The sequence below is a fragment of the Gymnoscopelus braueri genome (genome assembly GCF_963280865.1).
Source record: "Gymnoscopelus braueri genome assembly, chromosome: 7".
Lineage (NCBI taxonomy): Eukaryota > Metazoa > Chordata > Actinopteri > Myctophiformes > Myctophidae > Gymnoscopelus > Gymnoscopelus braueri.
The window spans coordinates 43584992-43607058 of record NC_137608.1 but is presented as its reverse complement, the minus strand read 5'-3'; the positions used below and the strand labels follow the sequence as shown (position 1 = coordinate 43607058).

General features: G+C 42.2%; 1 protein-coding gene across 1 annotated transcript in view; it reads left to right on the top strand.

Annotated features, from left to right (window-relative positions):
• nos1 (nitric oxide synthase 1 (neuronal)) overlaps positions 1-22067 on the top strand; it is a 41174-nt gene that overhangs the window by 18966 nt on the left and 141 nt on the right. Inside the window, exons 7-29 of the mRNA XM_080433633.1 lie at positions 1091-1253; positions 2394-2485; positions 3740-3881; positions 3972-4111; positions 4655-4829; positions 5786-5887; positions 6847-7041; positions 7210-7298; positions 9028-9172; positions 10270-10374; positions 10861-10919; positions 11029-11136; positions 12672-12846; positions 12988-13123; positions 13250-13328; positions 14211-14404; positions 16056-16225; positions 16671-16881; positions 19068-19155; positions 19360-19478; positions 19783-19931; positions 20475-20669; positions 21256-21386. Coding sequence (XP_080289759.1) covers positions 1091-1253; positions 2394-2485; positions 3740-3881; positions 3972-4111; positions 4655-4829; positions 5786-5887; positions 6847-7041; positions 7210-7298; positions 9028-9172; positions 10270-10374; positions 10861-10919; positions 11029-11136; positions 12672-12846; positions 12988-13123; positions 13250-13328; positions 14211-14404; positions 16056-16225; positions 16671-16881; positions 19068-19155; positions 19360-19478; positions 19783-19931; positions 20475-20669; positions 21256-21386 — 3162 coding nt within the window. The remainder of the gene's footprint in view (positions 1-1090; positions 1254-2393; positions 2486-3739; positions 3882-3971; positions 4112-4654; positions 4830-5785; positions 5888-6846; positions 7042-7209; positions 7299-9027; positions 9173-10269; positions 10375-10860; positions 10920-11028; positions 11137-12671; positions 12847-12987; positions 13124-13249; positions 13329-14210; positions 14405-16055; positions 16226-16670; positions 16882-19067; positions 19156-19359; positions 19479-19782; positions 19932-20474; positions 20670-21255; positions 21387-22067) is intronic.

Here is a 22067-nt window from a genome sequence, read left to right as displayed (position 1 = left end):
TAGATCTGCTATTTTTTTGAAAATCGTGAAAATATCTGAATATATTATTTTTTAAAGGGAAAATTTTTGACTCAAATCTTTGCTTCTGGGGGTCCCTGGCACAAACTATTTTGAGATGGGGGTCCGTGGCAAAATACATATAATTTTGGGGGGTCCTTGACATGAAAAACTTTGAGAACCACTGATATAGAAACATACGTTTTTCAAAAAACTGTAGGATTTAGAAGACATTTGTAAAATCCCCAAAAGCAAAGATTTGAGTTAAAAATGTTTGCTTTAAAAATATATATATGTTCAAAGATTTGCAGGTTTTTTCAAAAATAGTAGATCTACAAGCTCATAGCGCGGCACTCTGTGCAGCGCTATGAGCTTGTAGATCTGCTATTTTTTTAATAGCCAAAGAAATCTAAAACCACACAGATGCGTCCTCCGGATTGAATGGGTTAAACTGATGGTGAGGAGATGAGGTGCAAAGGTGCAACAGCTGATTACAGTACATCAGCGTCTCCCAACCTTCCCTTCCTTGATCAGGGCCCACTTGAAAATCTCGAGAGCGTTCACACCCCCCTCACCCATCTGACCACTTAACAGATGGGTCAGATGGGTGGACGTTTACTTTAATGACCAATCAATTGATTGTGTTCCGGCTTTGGATCAATGGAACATAGTAGCCTGCGTGTTAAGCTCCTATTTATCAGTATCACAATGAAAACACATTCTCAAGGTTTTAAATACAAACTTTACCATGACATTTTTTACACTAGTTTTTTAATAATGTTATGTCATTAAACCGTTTACTGTTTTGCCAATTATTTGGGAGCCCACTTGCAATAGCCTCACGGCCCACAGGTTGGGAATCGCTGCTGTACATACAATTATGAAACACAAAATCTGGATTTTCTATGCCTTTGAATGACTTGTGACAGATTTTCTATGCCTTTGAATGACTTGTGACAGATTTTCTATGACTTTGCATGACTTGTGACAGATTTTCTATGACGTTGCATGACTTGTGGCTGATTTTCTATGACTTTGCATGACTTGTGACTGATTTTCTGTGATTTCCATGGCGTGACTGTGCTGGGTTCAGGGCTGGCTCCAAGCCCCACGTGGAAAGACTGGAGGAGGTGATCAAGGAGATTGGGGACACGGGAACCTACCAGCTGAAGGACACTGAGCTCATTTATGGTGCCAAGCATGCCTGGAGAAATTCTGCCCGCTGTGTCGGGAGGATTCAGTGGTCCAAATTACAGGTGAGGCTACTGGTAACAGGAAGAGTGGGCACTAAGGAAGAGTGTTCAAATAAAATATTTAGAAAATATTTTTTACATAATGTAAAGTATTCATGATTAGAACATGCTTAACTCATTCACTGCCATTCACTAAATGGCCCAAAAAGCCCACACTGCCAGGATTTTCTTACCTTTTCAAGTAGTCACAGAATATTTATCTCTTGTATGATCGATCCCCTGATGGTTGCTAATCACGGAGGGGTTCACTGTGCTTCTGTGAAAGAAAGAAAAAATCATCGCGATTCCCGTTCGCTTGTTATACCCAGTTGAAAATAGCATGTTTCGCTAAAAAATACGTACAGTAGTAAAACACAGGAGCAGAGATTCAGAATATTTCCCTAATATTTTAACAGGGAAGTGAATGGAGCAGTACATCTTTGGATCGCCTTATCTCGTGGTTCTTTGTGAAAAACGGGGAATAAAAATAAATACATTAAATAAAACGCTTTTTTTTAAGAGACGTCAAAAGACGTCATTGGCGGTGTGGGAACACTAAAAAACAAGGTTTAATGTTTCTACAATTGCTACACATTGCTACAAAACCTGTATATCCAGTCATTTTGGGCCATAAACAAGAAGTTGAATGATAAAATTAAGTCTGATGATGATGATGTACCGTGCATGTGTCACATCAAGTATATTTTACATTACTTAAGACCATTTTTCAAATATTTTATTATTTTGGACAAAATAGCCAATTTTACATCGAGGTGCCCACTCTTCCTTGGTGCCCACTCTTCTTGTTTCTAGGCTACTACACAAACTACAGTAGCCTACAATTCAACTGTGCGCTCCATCTGTGCTTGTTTTGGCTGTAGTCATTCTAGAGATATTGGTCAAAAGCTACCGCACTGAGATCAACCATAGATCTAGAACAGTACGTATAGAATGGACATTTCAAATAGCATGTGCTCTGCTTCTGTGTCAAAAAGCCAGAGGAGGTAACCAAACAGACACACATTAAAAAATAAATACAAAGTTGAACCAATTCAGTTCATACCCAATGGTATATTTCTGCCGTGTTTTTGACTCTAATGCAAAGTTTTAACCAGATTTGAGCTGCTCCAGAGTTTCTGCTTCATCATGACATTTGTTTTGCAGGTGTTCGACGCCAGGGACTGCACAACTCCTCATGGAATGTTCAACTACATCTGCAATCACGTCAAATATGCCACCAACAAAGGAAACATGAGGTGGGAATCCTTTAGTAATGCTTTATACATCTCCCTTTTTCCCCGTCTGTCATTCCATGTACAGTATCTCATCAACTCCTCTCTGTCACTACCCTCTCTCAACCCACTGTCCATCTGTCAGCGTGTGCACCGTCTCTTAGCGCTTTCTCCGACACTGTGTGTCGCCTCTCCCATGTGTCAGTCTCTCTGTGTACTAACCATCGCCCCGCTGGCTTGGCAACACACCCCGCTAACGAGCAGTCACGCTTGTCACACCCGCAGTGTTGGCTCGCCCTCTGCCGCGTCCATATCACCGGTGACACCTCACATCTACACTACTGGCTGACTGGGTCATTACTGCACGTGATATCCCTGATATCTACAGTATGTTGATGAGGGCTACTGTGCTGTAACTAGCACGTCTGTCACTACTTTAGCCAGGTTTGATTTGGTCATTAGCATAGTATGTGAAAGTTGAAAAGACGTTTTGTAATTTACATAAAATGAAAAAGAACATAAAAAGATTAGAGCTTTGGCAGCCATACTTGGTTCTGCCATAGATTATTTTTTTTTACCGTAAGGGTCCATTTGGCACACTCTCCTTTGCACACTGTCGGAGTTAAATTAACATTTTACAGTGTCTCGAGTCGAGCTAAGAAATAGTTTCTAGAAGTTGTTTAGTTTCTAGAAGTTGTTTGGTGCTGCATGTCACCACTGGCCTCACGCCAGCTGTTCTTTGTCCTCAGTGATTCAACAGCAGCTTAGTAGAATTAACTCTTGACCTGCCATGGCATTAACACACTGTTGTGTTTAAAAGCAGGCCAAAGCTGTGCAAACTTTGCTCATCCATATAGGCTACGATCTGCAATGTCATCAAACACGCTCAGATATGGTATGTCGGTTATCTATTTGCTGTGGTCCATAGCACCAAGGAGAACGCTATGGACCAGAGCTACAGTAGTTACTGTAGCTCTATTTGATCTATTTGTATTATTGTCTCCGCCAGGCCGAAAGGTATGGCGAGAGAGTATGTTTTATTTTCTTTGCAATGTGAAAATCCCTAGCTAGCAAAAATCTAATCTACAGTAGTATATCATGTTCAGATATCAACATGCTAATCTGTGTGTGTGTGTGTGTGTGTGTGTGTGTGTGTGTGTGTGTGTGTGTGTGTGTGTGTGTGTGTGTGTGTGTGTGTGTGTGTGTGTGTGTGTGTGTGTGCGTGTGTGTGGGTGTGCGCGTGTGTGCGCGTGCGCGTGTGTGTGTGTGTGCGTGCAGGTCAGCTATTACCATATTTCCTCAGAGGACAGATGGTCAACACGACTTCCGGGTATGGAACGGTCAGCTGGTAAAGTACGCAGGCTACAAGTTGCCTGATGGAACGATCATTGGAGATCCTGCCAGTGTGGAGTTCACTGAGGTAGGAATGATGGGTTGTTGCAGTGAAGTTGCAATAAAACGTGTTTTGATCAATGTCGTCTGATCACTTCCCTTTGGTCTCTGTCCTTAGCTCTGCATCCAGCAGGGATGGAAGCCCCCAATGGGGAAATGGGACGTCCTGCCCCTCCTTCTGCAAGCCAACGGGCAAGATCCGGAGATGTATGAGATCCCTCCAGAGGACATCCTGGAGGTGGACATCATACACCCCAGGTGAGTTTAAAGAATGTTCAAACATGGGCTTCACTCTTAAACATAATGTCTACATTCTACAAACAAAGACTTGCAAAAAGCCATCACTGCAACATGCAGAGAGTGCCATCCATCCCTAACACTCGAGCTTGCCCCTGCCAAGCTCATAACTGGAATTGCTGACCCTTACCCTGCATCAGATGGCCCTCAACTCTGTGCCATCTGGGCAGACAGACCATGGCTACTAAAAGAATCCCCCTCACGTTTTGTATCAGTTGCAGTCTTTGTATAATGTCACTTGCTGATAAGTGAATAAAGTGCATTACAATAGTCAAATCTGGAGGAACTAAAAGCATGGATGACCTATTCTAGGTTTGCAGGGTAAGAAATGTATATATTGTATATTCACTGAAGGAACACTCATAGATTGAACTTAATGCCTTTCACTGTTTTTATCTCTGGGCCTGGGAATTTGTGAGACAACACTGTATTGTATTGGATTGAGTTGCATGTCACAAAACCCTTTATTCGGGTATGTTGATAAAACGTTGTTTCCTTGCCCAGGTTTGAGTGGTTTAAGGAGATGGGCCTGAAATGGTACGTTCTACCAGCAGTGGCCAGCATGATGCTGGATGTCGGGGGTATTCAGTTCACTGCCTGCCCCTTCAGCGGCTGGTACATGGGCACAGAGATTGGTGTGAGGGACTTCTGTGACACCTCGCGTTTGAATATTTTGGAGGTAATGTTAGTGTATAACAATAATTCTCAAACTGTTTTGGCTTCAGTACCTCCTTTTCCCTGATTTCTACTGTAAATCCAAATGCCCCCCTTTACCCAACCACAACATTTTGCTTAGCAAAACTGCAAGAGAAAACCATAGCTACAGTAGCACATGATGCTATGAATTAATGATAACCGTCTTTTGAAGAATATAACAGTACAAATAAGAAATTAATTGATTGAGTTGCAATTAGTGCCAGTAAGCCATGTAAGACCACGGTACTCTTCATTTTCAAAGCCAATGTGTTCGACGTGCTGTGGATGATATTTGTATGATTTGAACAACTCCACACATGAATGCCTTCACTAATCATATGCTTTCTTATTATTCAAGACTCAAGATTTGTATTTTTACATCTTATTAACGAGTACAGAAGAGTGACATTCTTTGGTTTTGGTTCCTCAACATTGTTGCAGCAATAGCAACAATAACAAAGAAATACAGTAATAAAGAACAGCAACAATAATCAAAACAGCAAAGTATGTACATTAGTCAGGGCACATTAGTCATAGCACACTAGACTGCAGCATGTTAGCAAGGACACGCATTACAGTGTGCTCACATACTGTAAAGGATTTTAGAGCAATGCAGCATGACTTTGTGTTGGAGGCAGTGTATTTTCATAACTGTGGCCAGTTCTGCTGTGAAAACAGCAGAACTGGCAAGAGTCAGGAGACCCAACACATTTGCATGTTGCATAGCCATAATTGCAAGGGGGAAATGGAGTTTGATGCTTTTCCTATTATTCTAATCACACCTAACACCTTCACCTAGTGACAAATGCTACAAAGGCCTTAACGCAAAATATGATGGCCATCTTGCAACCCTCAAAATAATACGGAACATCATACTGTGTCATTGTCATATTACGTCTGCAATGAAAAGAATGCTGTCCTACATTCCTTGCCATGTAGGAAGTAGCTACGAGGATGGGCTTGGAGACCAGGAAGATCTCTTCCCTATGGAAGGACACAGCGCTGGTGGAGATCAACATTGCTGTTCTCTACAGTTTCCAGGTGGGCTCCTCTTCATTCAACTGATGAGATTTGAATGCTGATGTACGAGAAACAAGCATCCATAAATGTGACCTGAATTGTGGCGAATGAAAACGGCAGCAGATTTAAGCAAAAGTGTCTGGGTTTTCGTTCGTTGAAAATAAAATACAACGTCTGTCGGATTACTACAGTACATATTGGGCATTTGCAGTATTTGTAGCATTTATAGTGTAAATGCAGGTGTCAGTATTATATTTGATCTTGTCATTCAGGCTCTGCTACTGTACATATTACTCCCTGCTCAACATAATTAGAAGACAGGCATTTCAGAGCACGGAGATAAAGCCCCCACCCCCGTTACAGTTATATAACCCACAGAGGAGGCACGTAACCCACTCCTGTGTCTCTGCCTGAACTTTGCTCACCGGCTACGCATCATTTATGACTTTGGTCAACAGAACATTGCCTGATTCCGGTGGTGCAACACAGTACAAATAAAAAATTCACAAGTTGACAAGTGTCAGCAGCACATACACATGCTCTCAGAATATGGAATACATAACGTTAGCCACCATAGCATAATTGCCTACGTCACTTTTTGGTCAAATTGACATGTTTGCCTGCTGAAAGGCAACAGCAGGCACAATGATGCACACTGCTGCATCATTGTGCCTTATTGCCTATGTCCTAAGCCAATCAGAACGCTTGTTACATTCTAAAATGACTTAGGCAGAAAGTGCTTTTAAGTCAACTTTTTTACTTAGGCTAAAAAAATAGATATATAAAAAATATTTTTGAATGTAACAAGAGTTCTGTGATTTTTTTGTTTCTTCCCTGAAAACGGAAAATGGAAAAATGCTATGAGGTTAACGATACGTAACATTGGCAGATGTAATAATCTCCTCTGATGAATAATTCAGCTGAGAGCTCTCTGACAGTTAACAATCACACCTGACATCCCTGCTGCCCTCTGTCTCCAGATATCCAAAGTGACGATAGTAGACCACCACTCAGCTACCGAGTCCTTCATGAAACACATGGACAATGAGCACAAGCTCCGGGGAGGCTGTCCTGGAGACTGGGCGTGGATCGTGCCCCCCATGTCGGGGAGCATCACGCCAGTGTTCGGCCAGGAGATGATAAACTACCACCTTACACCCTCCTTCGAGTACCAGGTGAGGATCCACAGGTTACGTGGCCAGGGAATGCAAACAGGACAGTATAGTCATGAGGGATGGATGATTTGTCACACTACAGGGTGTTATTTTTTCTTCTTGTGCAGTACTAGATACCTAGTTAAGCTTCACACCAGTGTCTCTGTGCCTTCTCCTTATCTCACACAGATGGAAGCCTGGAAAGGCTATGTGTGGAAGGCGGTGAACAACGGAACACCCACCAAGAAGAGAACCATTGGATTTAAGAAGCTGGCCAAGTAAGAAATGCACTCTTTTGATAAGCCTCGGAAAAACTATCAAAGTGTATTTATATCGGAATGCGAAGTTTGATTTGTGTTTATTTACTTGCATGGTTTACATGATGTGAATACCAAGCCATTTCATTCCGTCATCAACCATGACCGAAATAAATAACACACTTTGGGGTCCCCTGCACAAGTGCTGAAATCTTTGCCACTGAGCACACATTCTGTTCTGATTCTGATTCTGATTCTGATTCACACCTATTTATTCAGTGGAGAATTCAACTTTATGTCAACTGATTCACTGAATCAGTTGACATTTTTGAAAGAAATCTTAAGACGCACCTTTTTAGTATTGCTTTTACCTATAGGTTTCTGCATTACTCTAGTTTTATTTTATTGTTTTGTTTCATTTACTTGATTTTTTTTACTGCACTTGATGTATGAAACGTGATATATGAATAAACATTGATTGATTGATTGATTGATTGATTGATTGATTGATTGAAATAGAATTTTGACCTTCAAACAGTACCACTTGTCAACTTATAGTGGCCATATCCTACCACAGGATCAACATTTCTCAATAGAATAGCAGGGAGACCAAATACAACTACCGCAGTCGTTAGTTATATTGTGTTTGTCAAAATTCGCACACAAAATGACATAGGGTAGTTTTAATGGACATAGGAAAGATTTAATGTCATTGCTAATACTGAGCTAAACAGGGCAATTTCCCTTTTAACCTCTGTTTCTTGTCTTTGGTCGATCGATGAGATGAGACACGGGAAGGAAGTTGTGTACTCAACGGTGTAATTCACCCAATCAACCCCTCAGGGAGCAATCAGAACCGTGTCAGCTCTTTGTATGCGCGTGTCTACGCGCACGTGCATGTGGGTGTATGCGTGCAAATGGGTTCTATGATATTAACGTAATTGCCCCGAGGACATGACAAGCTAAGTAATCACAATCCCCATCCATCCGCTACTTTTGACATGATCTGCAGTGTCTGCTGAAATGAATCACATGACCGGGAGAAGCATCTGTGTCATTTTTAGATTTGACCTAAAAAGCATTATTTTACACTTTGGCTATTCAAAAATTGCAGATCTACAAGCTCATAGTGCGGCACCGAGTGCCGCGCTACAAGCTTGTAGATCTGCTATTTTTTAGAAATCGTGAAAATGGGTGGAAATCTTTGAATATATATATTTTAAAGCGAACTCAAATCTTTGCTTCTGAGGGTCCCTGGAACAAAATATTTTGAGATGGGGGTCTGTGGCCAAATAGGCTACATATCATTTTGACATTAAAAAGATTGAGAACCACATACGTTTTTTTTTAAAACACTTGGCCTCAGGTCTCAATGGGTTAAAGCCAGAAGGCTGTAGGAAGACTTTTGGCCATGACCGGGGCGGTTTTGTGTTCGCTCTCACATTTCTAGTTCTTCAATGATGCAGTTTCTCATCAGTTTTTTTCCTCACATTAATTCACTACAGGGGAGTTTTTCTTTGCTCGCTCATGCGGTAATTGTGGGGTTTATGTAAATGAAAGAGTATGGTTTAAGCCTGCTCTTTGTGTCATCATGAGAGCTTTTGTTGTGATTTGGTGCTATATAAATACAATTTACTTGACTTTAATATTTTCTCTATTTCTATACGTTTCTATGCGTTTTTCCATCTATCATTCTTTACACCCCCCTCCTCTCTCTCTCTCTCTATCTCCCCCCCCCCCTTCTCTGCAGGGCTGTGAAGTTCTCAGCCAAGTTAATGGGTAAAGCAATGGCCAAGAGAGTCAAGGCGTCCATATTGTATGCCACCGAGACGGGCAAGTCCCAAGACTACGCCAAAACCCTCTGTCAAATCTTCAATCACGCTTTTGACGCAAAGGTACCATTAGAATACTCAAGAGAGATGGTTGATGTTTACCTGTATTTGTGCTGTTGTCTGATGGGAAGGGGAGCAGTTGGATCTCGGTCTGGGCCCAGACCTGGTCCTGAATCCGACATGGCCCAGCAAATGTCTGCCAAGTCGAACGATTAAAGGGCAGAGAGGAAGCAAAAGGCTTTTGTCACATTTTCTTCTGCTCACATGCATGAAAGTGCGGGGGTCTGAATTGAGATTCATCCTGCCAGGCATTGAGCTGTAGTTTAAGATGAGCTCTGAAAGCACCCCTGGCGGTATAAATGACTTTGGACAAAGAATAATAACATGAGTTGCTCTCTCAATCATGTCGTGTTTTGGCTCCAGGACATTTCGCTTCATTTTCCTTGTTCCCATATGTGATCAATCATACAACAAGCGATTGCGTTGCATGCATGAGTGTGCATGCGTGTGTGTGGTTCAGGGGCAGATGACAATGCCTGGGGCCATTCCTGCTTGTCATGTAGCTGAGGATAGTTGTCTCTTCACACTGATTGTGTGGCACACTGACATTATAGTGCTGAGTGCTAATTAATTATATGGAAGCAGCAAGCACATTATCAACTTGTTGCCTGGGCAGAGTGTTCATTACAGCAGGGGGTCCTCAACGATTGAAGTGTTGCAGATTCAACTTTTTCATAGATTTCATAGATAGCTTCATAGACTTGTTTGGCAGCACTGTCAATGTGTAGCGTTGTGTTGGATTCATGTTAGTGTGTATTTTCAGACAGTTAACCATTTAAACCCTCAATACTTAGAAAACGTGTACTTTGTCTGCTCTTTTTTTCCCCTACACCAAACCTTTGCAGAAAATAGACGATCTACAATGTAGATCTGCTATTTTCACCGGTAAAGTACAATATTTACCTGGAAATACTCAACTCAACAAAGTAAAAGTACCTCAAAATTGTACTTAAGTACAGTACTTGAGTAGATTTAATTAGTTACTTTCCACCACTTATGCTCAGTGCAGATTTTGTTGATTATCATATTATATTCATGGGTTATCTTTGAGGGACCCTATAACCCTTTTTTTTGCTTTCTTCTTCTTCTGTTGTCTGCAGGTAATGTCCATGGAAGAATATGACACGGTGCACCTGGAGCATGAGACATTGGTGTTAGTGATTACCAGTACCTTTGGCAACGGAGATCCACCAGAAAATGGAGAGGTGTGTGTGTGTGTGTGTGTGTGTGTGTGTGTGTGTGTGTGTGTGTGTGTGTGTGTGTGTGTGTGTGTGTGTGTGTGTGTGTGTGTGTGTGTGTGTGTGTGTGTGTGTGTGTGTGCGTGCGTGCGTGCGTGCGTGCGTGCGTGTGTAAATTTGCAGTGGTGGACAATAACAAAGTATATTTACTTGAGTACTGTACTTACAGTAAGTTTTTTTTTTTCTTGAGCATTTGTATTTTGGATACTTCACTGTAGCCTATTTCAAAGACATATTGTACTTTTGACTCAATTCTAATTCTAGGAAGGATAACATCTAGCATAACATTTGACTGTACTACCTGCACTGTTAACAAGCATGTTAATAAAGCTTTGTCCACCACTGCATATTTGTATGCATGTTTAATAAACCACACCAACATACCACAGGATTCATACAACACATTGATTATGCATATGTATCAAAAACAACCTGTCGTTTGCATCTTTGTAGAAATTTGGAGCTGGCTTGATGGAGCTGAGCTGCCCAACACTTGACGAAGAAGAAAAGAAGTGAGTTGAACTGTGTGGGCAGTTGGCATGTGGAGCTTCAAGCTTCAGTTCAGTCCTTGTATAACAACCTCTCCAACCTCTTGTTTCTTTGTTTCCGCCTGTCTTCTAGGTCCTACAAGGTGCGTTTCAACAGTGTCTCCTCCCACTCGGACACTCGAAAGTCCGCCAGTGACGAGGCAGGTATGTTCGGAAGTACCGGACCCTTCTCCAATGTCAGGTAATCAAAACAGAAATCATGCATGAACCTCAATAGGTCATAGGTTGACTCATAGGTTTTGGTATTTGTAGTGCGCACCCCATCGCACCGCTCTCAGAGTGTGATTCCATGTCCTAGATCTCTCTAGGACATGGAATTATCTCAGCAAAAGTCAATAAGAAATGTAAGTTTGGAAACAAGACCGCAAGGACTTTTATGAACAGACTTTTTAGACAAAGTATTTTAAATGTAACTGTGCTGTTTTACATTTTTTGCCTAATAAAATATTCAATCAATCAATCAATCAATCAATCAATCAATCAATCAATCAATCAGTTTGATAACTCAAATAATATATTTAACACCCAAATTTGATCCACTGAGATTAGGGTTCTGAACTCTTGAGGCCAGTGAATTAATCTAATCATTATCAGTATAAACCAAACAATTACATCCTCTTCCTTCCATAAATGGCTATAATAGTGCTGAAGGTGAAGGCCCACATATTGCACTGGATAGCGTCCTGAAACTCTCAGAAGCATCTCTAGTTGGGCAGAGGGGAGCACAGAATCCCTCCTTACCCTGTTTTTAAAGGCGGTGAGGTATATGAGTAATGCACTCTGGTGCGTGTAATCTTTGCCTTGTTTAGGCCTATGTCCCGCCGTTAAGACAAAGTCTGGCGGGGCCCCATGAACTCTAGCTTCCCTATTCTGGGGCAGACATTCCGTATAAATAGAAGATCTACTAGCTTGAGCTTGCAGATCGTCTGGTTTTTCCAAAGAGATTTGGTGTGGACGGAAAAAAAGAAGGGATCTAGCTAGTGAGCCCTGGTCTTTTCTGTCAGCTTTTTAAGAGGGAAGAACAAGTTTGGAGGTTTTGTTTATGTGGAGATGGCAGCGTGGTCTTGAACTTTTTGTGTAGTGGCACAGACATGCAAGCGCTGGGTCTCGTCTTTCTCTCTTTCACTGTCTTTCTGTCATACTCACCAGTGATGTAAAGTAACTAAGTACATGTAATCAAGTACTGTACTTAAGCACAATTTTGAGGTATTGTTATTTTCTTCAGTATTTACAATTTTCAATACTTTTACTTCTGCTCCACGTCATCTCAGAGGAAAATATTGTTCTTTTACTCCACTACAATTATATGAAAACTTGTGTTACCAGTTACTTTGTAGATTTTGATTATTATTACAAAACACACTAACCACTTCAGCCGTATGTATATTTCAGCCATTTGAAAATAGCCGATCTACAAGCTCACAATGCGCAGCCATCCGACGCATTGTGAGCTTGTAGATTGGCCATTTTCAAACGATTTTCATACATTTTGAAAGCTTGAAATGGGACGCTTAATGAGTACTTTTTACTTTTGGTACTTTAAGTATATTTTGATGCCAATACTTTTGTACTTTTGCTCAAGTACATTTTTGAAAACGGAACTTCTACTTGTAACAGAGTATTTCTACATGGTGGTATTGATAGTTTTTAGTAAAAGAATTGAGTACTTCTTCCACCACAGTGACACTGATCTTCACTCTTTCTTCCTCTTTGTAGGTACTCAGTGTTTGGCCTTGGCTCTAGGGCCTATCCACACTTCTGTGCCTTTGCCCACGCTGTTGACACTCTGTTTGAAGAACTGGGGGGCGAGCGCATCCTAAAAATGGGAGAGGGGGACGAGCTGTGTGGCCAGGAGGAGTCCTTCAGAACCTGGGCCAAGAACGTTTTTAAGGTCGGTGCCTTACACACAGTCGCCCTTTGGGCTTCAGGTCTTTATGCTGATTACGGTGGTGGGGAAGTTCTGTGTTTTTACACTTCTTTTTTTTACAGCACACTCATCTTTTCCATGGCTTACTTTTGTTGCATGTCAAAGGCGGCCTGTGAGGTGTTCTGTGTCATAGACGTGAACATGGACCAAGCAAACAACTCCTTGATCGTCAATGACCGCAGCTGGAAGAAGGACAAGTTCCGCCTGACCTACGTCACAGAGGCCCCGGTCCTCACGGAAGGTACTCACTGGCCCAGTGATGACAAAGCCACTATACACCCCATTGATTACTAGATTTTCAGGCAAATACATCTTGAGGTTAGAATACGAGGCTTAACGTGATAACTGTGAATGTGACCGCCAACAGCATTGTTCGCAATTCACAAGAAGAAGGTGTACGGCGCCAAGATGGTCGAATCTCTAAATTTGCAGAGTCCTAAATCTGAGTAAGTTTATTTTTTCATGGGACTGGGATTTAAACATTTTCATTATGTGAAGAAATTCCAACGAACACAAAGAAATTGAGTTGGTTACGCTAAACAGAAAATTGTGTGACATTATTTATCAAATAGCGCTTTATAGTGCGTACCAAAAATCCTGAAGGGGTGTCAACAAGTGTCATTTGGTAGCGGCGGACATCTTTGTGGGGTATAAACAGCCAGGTTGTCTTAACATTGTCCCCCACCAGTATGTCTGCAGCTACTATGCCACGCCCCCCCCCCCGTGGTGACGGCACGTTGGCACATAGACATATAAAGGTAGACGCCTCCTTCGGCTCTGAAGCGTTCGTATCTCGGGCGCGCTTCCTTGTTCCGCAGGGCTAGCCCATACTGTATAAGGCTTGGGCTAGCCTTCCACTTCCTTCCGCTTCAGCAGGGCAAGCTGGAAACTTCCGTGTGCGTCACAGAAGGGGGCGTTCGGTAGGCCAATCAGAGGCAGGTGGGGCGGGTCTTTTCTTAAGAGGCAGCCGCGCAGCAACTAGTCAGTTGGACGCGCTGTGATTGGCCAGTAGTTAACACGATGTGATTGGTCAGTAGTCAAACAGCCCTGCGGAAGAGCCTTGTATTGAGATACCAGTCGTTACAATGAACTGCAGAGGCCAATGAGGTATCTAGGTTTCTATACCTATGCGTTGGCAAGCACTATTAACCTGTTTCCTAGGCTGTGTGGGCATCACTTCCTGTCGATTTGATCCAATGAAATCCAATGAAACTGGTCAGATGACCAATGATATCCAATGAAATCGACAGGCCTAGGAAACAGGTGAATAGCAATCTGGAAGGGACTGTAAATGGCGTGTCACTATTCACCCCTCTACTCTTTCACAGTCGTACCACTGTGTTCATTCGGCTCAACACAAATAACCACGAGGGCCTGAAATACCTGCCCGGTGACCATGTGGGCGTCTTCGCTAGCAACCAAGTGGAACTGGTGACGGCTCTCATAAAGAAGCTGGAGGATGGTCCACCCCCTGATCAAATCTTCCAATTGGAGTTCCTGGAGGAGAGGAACACTGCATTGGGTGGGTAATGTGTCTGTTTGGCAGTGGTGTAAAGTAACTTAGTACTGTACATGTGCTCAAGTACTGTACTTAAGTACACACTTTCTTCAGTATTTAACATTTTCAATTGTTTTACTTCTACCCCACTATATCTGTACTTTTACCCCACTACAATTATGTGAAAACTTTAGTTACTAGTTACTTTGCAGATTTGTATTATTATTACAAATCACACTTCAGCCCCATATATATTTCGGCCATTTGAAAATAGCAGATCTACAAGATCACAACGCGTCGCGATGTGACGCATTGTGAGCTTGTAGATCGGCTATTTTAAAAATATTTTTTATACATTTTGAAGTTGTGAAATGGGACATTCTGCACAATGAGTACCTTTACTTTGGTAAGTATATTTTGATACCGATACTTTTGTACTTTTACTCAAGTACATTTTTAATATTGGACTTTTTCCAACACTGTTTAGCTGTAATTGACATTGTGTGTTTGTTTACATAGACCATATCCGGTGAAGTGCGCAGGCGGAAGTAGTTGCAAACGTGGGGTTATTGCACGTCCTGTCGCGCGTCCCCCCCCCCGCGCCTTGCTGCTTGTTTCTCGCGCTGAACCTGGCAACCCTGCGCAGTGTGAAGTCCCATTGTTTGACACATAAACGCTAATAATAAGCTGAGATTTGATGAAATTGAGAAACGGGCTTCGCAGTTGCGTTCAGATGGTAATGGTCAATGGCTGTGTGCAAATTCAGAGCAATTGCTCCAGCCACTGAGGAGAACCGGGCTTCACCATGACACCACGCACTACAGACAGAGGTTTGTCAAATTATAGGAGGATAGCTGCCAATGTTGTGTACGGCACAAAACCAAGCAACGCAGATTGAAATGAGCCAGGTGCTCTAGTCTTTGATAACTAAGACAGCGGTCTGTCATTGAGTTCAGCTGTCAGTATTCAAAAGTAACAGACCGATGAATTCAGTGATTGGCCAATCATAATCAAGCATTAAGCAAGCAAGAATCAAGCAATTAGCTGTGTAATACAGTGGTTCTCAAACCTTTAAATTTCAAGGTCTCCCCTTAACCCATTAAGACCTGGAACTGTGTCATTTTTAGATTTGAGCTAAAAAGCATTATTTTACACTTTGGGCTATTCAAAAATAGCAGATATACAAGCTCTATATATATATACCGAGTGCCGCGCTATGAGCTTGTAGATCTGCTATTTTTGAAAAATCGTGAAAATGTGTGCAAATCTTCTGAATATATATTTTTTTACAGTGAACATTTTTAACTCAAATCTTTGCTTCTGGGGGTCCCTGGAACAAAATATTTTGATGGGGGTCCGCGGCCAAATACATATAATTCTGGGGGTCCTTGACATGAAAAAGATTGAGCACCACTGATATAGAAACATAGGTTTTTCAGAATACTGTTGAGATTTAGGAGACATGTAGAATCGGCTTCAGGTCTAACTCTGACAGTATACAAATGGAACCGAATGGACCCGTTAGGGTCCATTCGGTTCCATTTGTATACTGTCAGAGTTACAGACTTGTAAGGGTCAATTTAATACCCCCTAAAGGAACCCAGAGAGTCCCTGGAATCCACTTTGAGAACCACGTGGTGTAATAAACTACCTTCATGTTCTTCTGCCACTACAGGTACGATCAGTAACTGGTCACCGGAAAGTCGTATCCCTGCCACCACCATATTCCTAGCCTTCAAGGACTTCCTGGACATCACCTCCCCACCCAGCCCTGTGCTGCTGCAGCAGTTTGCTAACCTGGCAACAGATGAGAAACAAAAGGAGAAACTAGAGCTCCTCAGTAAGGTAATTCATTTAGCATTCAGCTCAATCATTAGCGTTCCTTCTCCGTGCTCTCTCGTGGGCCGTGCTCTTGTGTAGAACTTGTTGCAAGTTTAGAAAAATTGGCACATTGTTTGGTTTAGTTTTTTTTGTGAGGAAAAAGTTGTTTATTCTCTGAATTTGTCATGGAACTATGAAAGATGAGCTTTACCACCTGAAAGCCTGTGTGACATACTGTATGTAGCACTGCTAAAATCAGTGGTTGAAGAAGTACTCACATGTTTTGCTTTAGTAAAAGTATCAATACCACAATGTAGAAATAGTCACTTACAAGTAAAAGTTTGGCATTCAAAATTTACTTGGGCATACTCAAAGTACCAAAAGAAAAAGTACTCATTATGCAGAATGTCCCCTGTGAGACCAAGTGACACCCCTGCAACCACCCTTCCTCCTTGACCCCCCCCCCCAGGGCCTGCAGGAGTATGAGCAGTGGAAGTGGTACAACAACTCCACGATTGTGGAGGTGCTGGAGGAGTTCCCGTCCGTCCAGATGCCAACCACCCTGCTGCTCACTCAGCTGCCTCTGCTGCAGCCTCGCTACTACTCCATCAGCTCGTCACTGGACGCGCATCCCAACGAGGTCCACCTCACCGTGGCCGTGGTCTCCTACCGAACCCGAGGTACTATACCGCAGTGGTTCTCAAACTTTCTCATGTCAAGGACCCCCAAATTGACACTTATTTAGCCCGTGGACCCCCATAAGACAAGATTTGTACAGCTCTAGCAGTGATTTTCAACCATTTCAAAGACCCCCAGTTTGACAGGCATTAGGCTACGGACCCCATTTAATGGCATTTCTATCTCTGGGACCCCAATTTATATTGTAAAATCAATGTTAATATAACTCTGAGAGTGTACAAATGGAACCAAATGGACCCGTTAGGGTCCATTTGGTTCCATTTGTACACTCTCTGAGTTACAGACCCATAAGGGTCAATTTGGTTCCTACCTATCATTTAGCTGCAGACCCCCTGGATCCCCCCCAAGGACCCCTGGGGGTCCCCGGACCTCACTTTGAGAACCAACGCTATACCGTACGCACTGCCTCAATGCTGGGGCTATAGGGCTGTCAACGATCATGACGTTTTACTTAGACGATGAATTGTCATACAAATACACAGCACAACCCACAGAATCATACATTTAACTTAGATGGCACACCACAGGAGGAGGCTGGGGAGGTGGAGGGAGCAGGAACGCTCGATTTCTTTTTGGCTTGGTAAACAAAAATTGCACAGGGCAGATATGACAAATAACTTAAATATACAAAGAAATGATCTGACAATGACAAAATATTTAATAATTATACACTCAATATTTGTTGGAAAGTGGAAATAGCTGATCTACAAGCTGTAGTGAGCCTGTAGATCTGCTATTTCCACTCTATTTGAAAATGTTGGAAAAAGTATGAACATATTTCAGCATGCAAACGATTATGACGATTTTGCAAAAAATAGCGATTAGGCGATTATGTAATAATTGTGACAGGCCTTCCTGGGGCGCCGTGACCCATTCAAGAGCCACTCGAATACAAGCACTCTCCTCCTTCTTATTTAAAGTGCTACGTAGGTAAAATGCCTTTAACTGTGACTGATTGACAGGGGATGTGACTAGGTGTTCCCATTAAAGAAGTTTGCTTGCTTGAGACTTTTTCATTTTTTTCAAGGCCTTGAGGAGCAATTAATTCTGTTTGTCTGGCCTCCCTGTCAGGTTCCAACAGGGAGGCCTCAAATGGCTGTATTCTCGACATTCCATTAGCACGACAATTAAGCTCGAGCATGGCCGATGGCATAGAGCACAGTTTTTAAAATGTAATTTAAATTTAAATCATGAGTGATTTTTTTATTTATTTATTTTTGCTGGCAGACGGGGGTACCTAGTACCCGCACAGTGGTTCTTTTGATGTCACTGCTTGAAAGTCGCCACTGATGACTGAAAAAGTCAAATGAGTCAGCCTTTCTGAGGAAATATTCTGGTGGTTCAGAGGACTCCTAGGCTTGAAAGTTATCTTGGAACACCAGTCTGCTCCATAGGGCCAACATCATGAAACCTGCAATTGGAAGTACAGTATCTGGGGAATTTCTGTTGACTGTGTTTTGCCAGAAGGATTTGGTCCAATTTCATATATATATATTTGTTTTTATCCCCAAAACACTGTGCTGTAGGTACATACCACTTTGTTCTAAATGGTGTTTTCTATGCTGGCTCTCTCTCTCAAGTGTTTACGTTAGCACATACAGTACGGTTTGACGAGGCTTTCACATCTACAGCATACATCTAATATGCTGTACTTAACAGCTTCCAAGCCCTTAGACTACCAAGTAGTGAGCAAACATCACCAGCTGCAACTCACTGCAACTATAATTTTTCTTCATTTTCCCCTCTTTCCTCTTATTCAATATGCGTGCATGCCCATGAGTGTGCACTGATGACTATAAGTAGTTGAATTACAGTTATTTCCTCTGCAGCGGAGAAACATGCCCTTGCCCTTGAAAATTGCGTTGTGGGTAGTCTACCTGTGTTCCAGGGTGTCCCCAGCAAAATTGATTTAACCACTTCAACCCTCATCGGCTATTTGAAAATAGCCCATCTACAAGCTCACAGCGTGTGTGACGTGTTGTGAGCTTGTAGATCTGCTATTTTCAAAACAATCTTGAGAAAATGTGGACATTTATCTATATTTTTGGTCCGTGACCAAATATATAATTTCGTAATGATGTCAAAAAGTTTGAGAACCACTAATTTAAAGGGTGCAAATGGGAGGAGTCAGGAAGTCTAAATATCCCGTTTGATAACTGTCATTTAGATGGAGAGGGTCCCGAACACTATGGAGTGTGTTCATCCTGGCTCAACAGAATAAAGAAGGACGAGATGGTGCCGTGTTTCGTCAGAGGGTAAACTTGTTTCTCTTAAGAATATATATCCAACAATCTATATTTTAACGGCAAGTGCTGTGTTGTGTGGTTTGTCATTATGCGATTGATTTCAATTTCCTATTTCAGTCAGTTCTGTTAATTAAACCGATTATTTTCTTTTCATTAGCATCATCAATAATTGAAGGTTTATTTGGCTAAAGTCAGTTATGTTGATTCTTCTAGGGCGGCGTCGTTCCAACTTCCCAAGGAGAACAAGTCCCCCTGCTTCCTGATTGGGCCAGGAACAGGCATCGCTCCCTTCAGAAGCTTCTGGCAACAGAAACTCTTTGAGCGGGAAAAGGGTTGGTCTGCTGCACTTTCAGAGACTAGTCCTACCTATTGTCACCTCACAGAGAGGTTCATGTGAAATACACATGTGACTCGTAAAAGGATTTTATAACACTATGCATGATGTGGTTGATTAAAATCATACCCGAGATGAAGTGCAAAGCGCTGCTAAAGTACAGTGTGCATAATTGTGTAACAATAGTATTCTGATTAAATCTGAGGCACGATCTCAGGCCATAGTTAAACAAGACACTGTAAGTTAACTCATTGTTGCTGTACCATTCAGCAAAGTAAAGTCGAGGTATGTCCCTTCCTCAGGGATTGAGACGAGTCCCCTGTATCTGGTGTTTGGCTGCCGCCAGTCTGAGACGGACCACATCTACAAGGACGAGTGCGTCGATGCCCTGAACAAGAAGGTGTTCAGGGGACTCTATACAGCCTACTCAAGAGAGCCCGGCATGCCAAAGGTACCACAACAAATCAACGGATGACTGGGTTTGTCACAGATCTTTAGAATACTCTAAATGCTACAGAACGTACTCGTATGAACAGGACACAGCATCCCCGCATACAGTAGATATGAGTTAGTCAAGTGTTATCACTTGATATTCATTATCTTTTTCCATTTAATGGCCTCATATCTTTTTAACTGTGTTTATCACTGGCTTTTTTGTCAGTTGTTTTAACCTTCATTGTCATGCTATACCGTTCCTCCTATTTCTTTATTTAACAAGGCCAGTGAGAAAGTACAGTCCACAGAGCTAGAAAACCGCCAATGTATACTAGTCTTTGGCTCAGGTGCCAAAGACAAAATGCAGATGTTCAGCTCAAAAGTGAACAGCTCCATGCAAGGTGCAATTTCACCTCACGGTGTTTGATTCTCACTCTTTGTCCCCCACTCCCCCTCTTCTTTCTTGCCTTGTCTGTCATCTCCTCTCCTTTCTCTTTGCTCACGCTTAATGCCCATGCACTCTGTCTCGCTCGCTGTTACCTCCTGCCACCTCCGTCAGAAATATGTCCAGGACGTGCTGCGCGAGCAGCTGTCAGAGAGGATGTACCACTGCCTGAGGGACGAGGGGGGACACATCTACGTGTGCGGGGACGTGACCATGGCGGATGACGTCCTGAAGACGATCCAGCAGATCATCAAGGTGCAGGGTAACATAAGCCTGGAGGACGCCAGCTTCTTCATCAGCAAACTCAGAGTAAGGCTTGAGTTACTCCATCGCACAATGATGTGTCATGTAGGCATGAAAGATGTCCACCGTATGCTGGCTGCCGTCACTGTCAACACATTATCACCCACTGGCTTCTCTACGTCAATGAGAGAAGAGAATGGGGGTTCCACACTTAACCAAGCACTTGGCCAAGCGCTTCAATACACTGCCGTCTTGTCAATTTGGTACATACACTTTTTTTAGTTAGAGGAAAGGGTAGAAGTTCTATCTGCACCTCACTGAACACACAAATATGACTGTAAGCTATTCGCGACTGCTGACATTATTATAGTGCATGACATCATATGTCTGTATCTGTGCGGATATTTTAAGGTGAAAGGAAGAATAAATAAGAAGAATAAATACAAACGTCTGAGGTTATGAAAATGTATTTTTATTTTGTACAGTCAAAGCAAGTCAGAATCATAATATACAATGGTAGTCTGAAACAATTGAATTGTAATTTGAAAACGAATGTTTTTTTTTATCTAGTTCTTACCTAGTTTTACCTAGTTCAAAGCAACCATGCCATTCACCTTTCCCCCCTCTCTGCACCTCCACCTCCCACCACCAGGATGATGGACGCTACCATGAGGACATATTTGGTGTCACGCTGCGCACATATGAGGTCACCAACCGACTGCGTTCTGAATCCATTGCCAACATTGAGGAGAGCAGCAAAAAAGACTCTAAAGACTCGGACGAGTGAGTGCTTTCTGCCATTGCTTTGTCTTCAGTGTGTTCTGCAGCCCCATTAGCATTTTCTATGTTTATTTGTTTATTATTTTTGTTAAGCTCTACACTGAAGGAAGGACCTGTAGTGTTGGAAACACAGATAAGACGTCACCCGTGGTTTCAACCCCAAAAAATGCGGAAATGTGTAACCATAGATTTTCTTTTTCAAAAGAGCCTGCAGTGCTAAGTATCAGGATTAGAGTCAAAGCGAGCGACTGCCTTCTTTTTCTGTGCTTGTTTCCACTGTTATTTGAGCTGACTCTTATATACAGTTTGCACTTGTCATGAGAGCTACGCGAGAACCTCAGGCAGCAATTATGGCTCATTAAGTGCCAACATAATGCATGAATCAGAATCAGTTTATTGTCACATCACAGGTTGACAGGTGTAAATGGGTGAAATTATTTCTCGCAACCCTCTGCGCCAAATAGAGCTGAGATGAAGAAAAAGGAGGAACTGGAGTGAGAGCAGGGAGAAAAATCAAACGTCAAATATGAATGAATGCGTATCAAAACATTAATGTATGAATGAATCTATGAGACTCTTCTATAGAGTTTGCACTTGTCATGAGAGCTAAGCTTACAGCTTTCATACTGAGTATATGTATGAAAGACTTTCTGTTCTTTCTCTCTCTCTCTCTCTCTCTCTCTC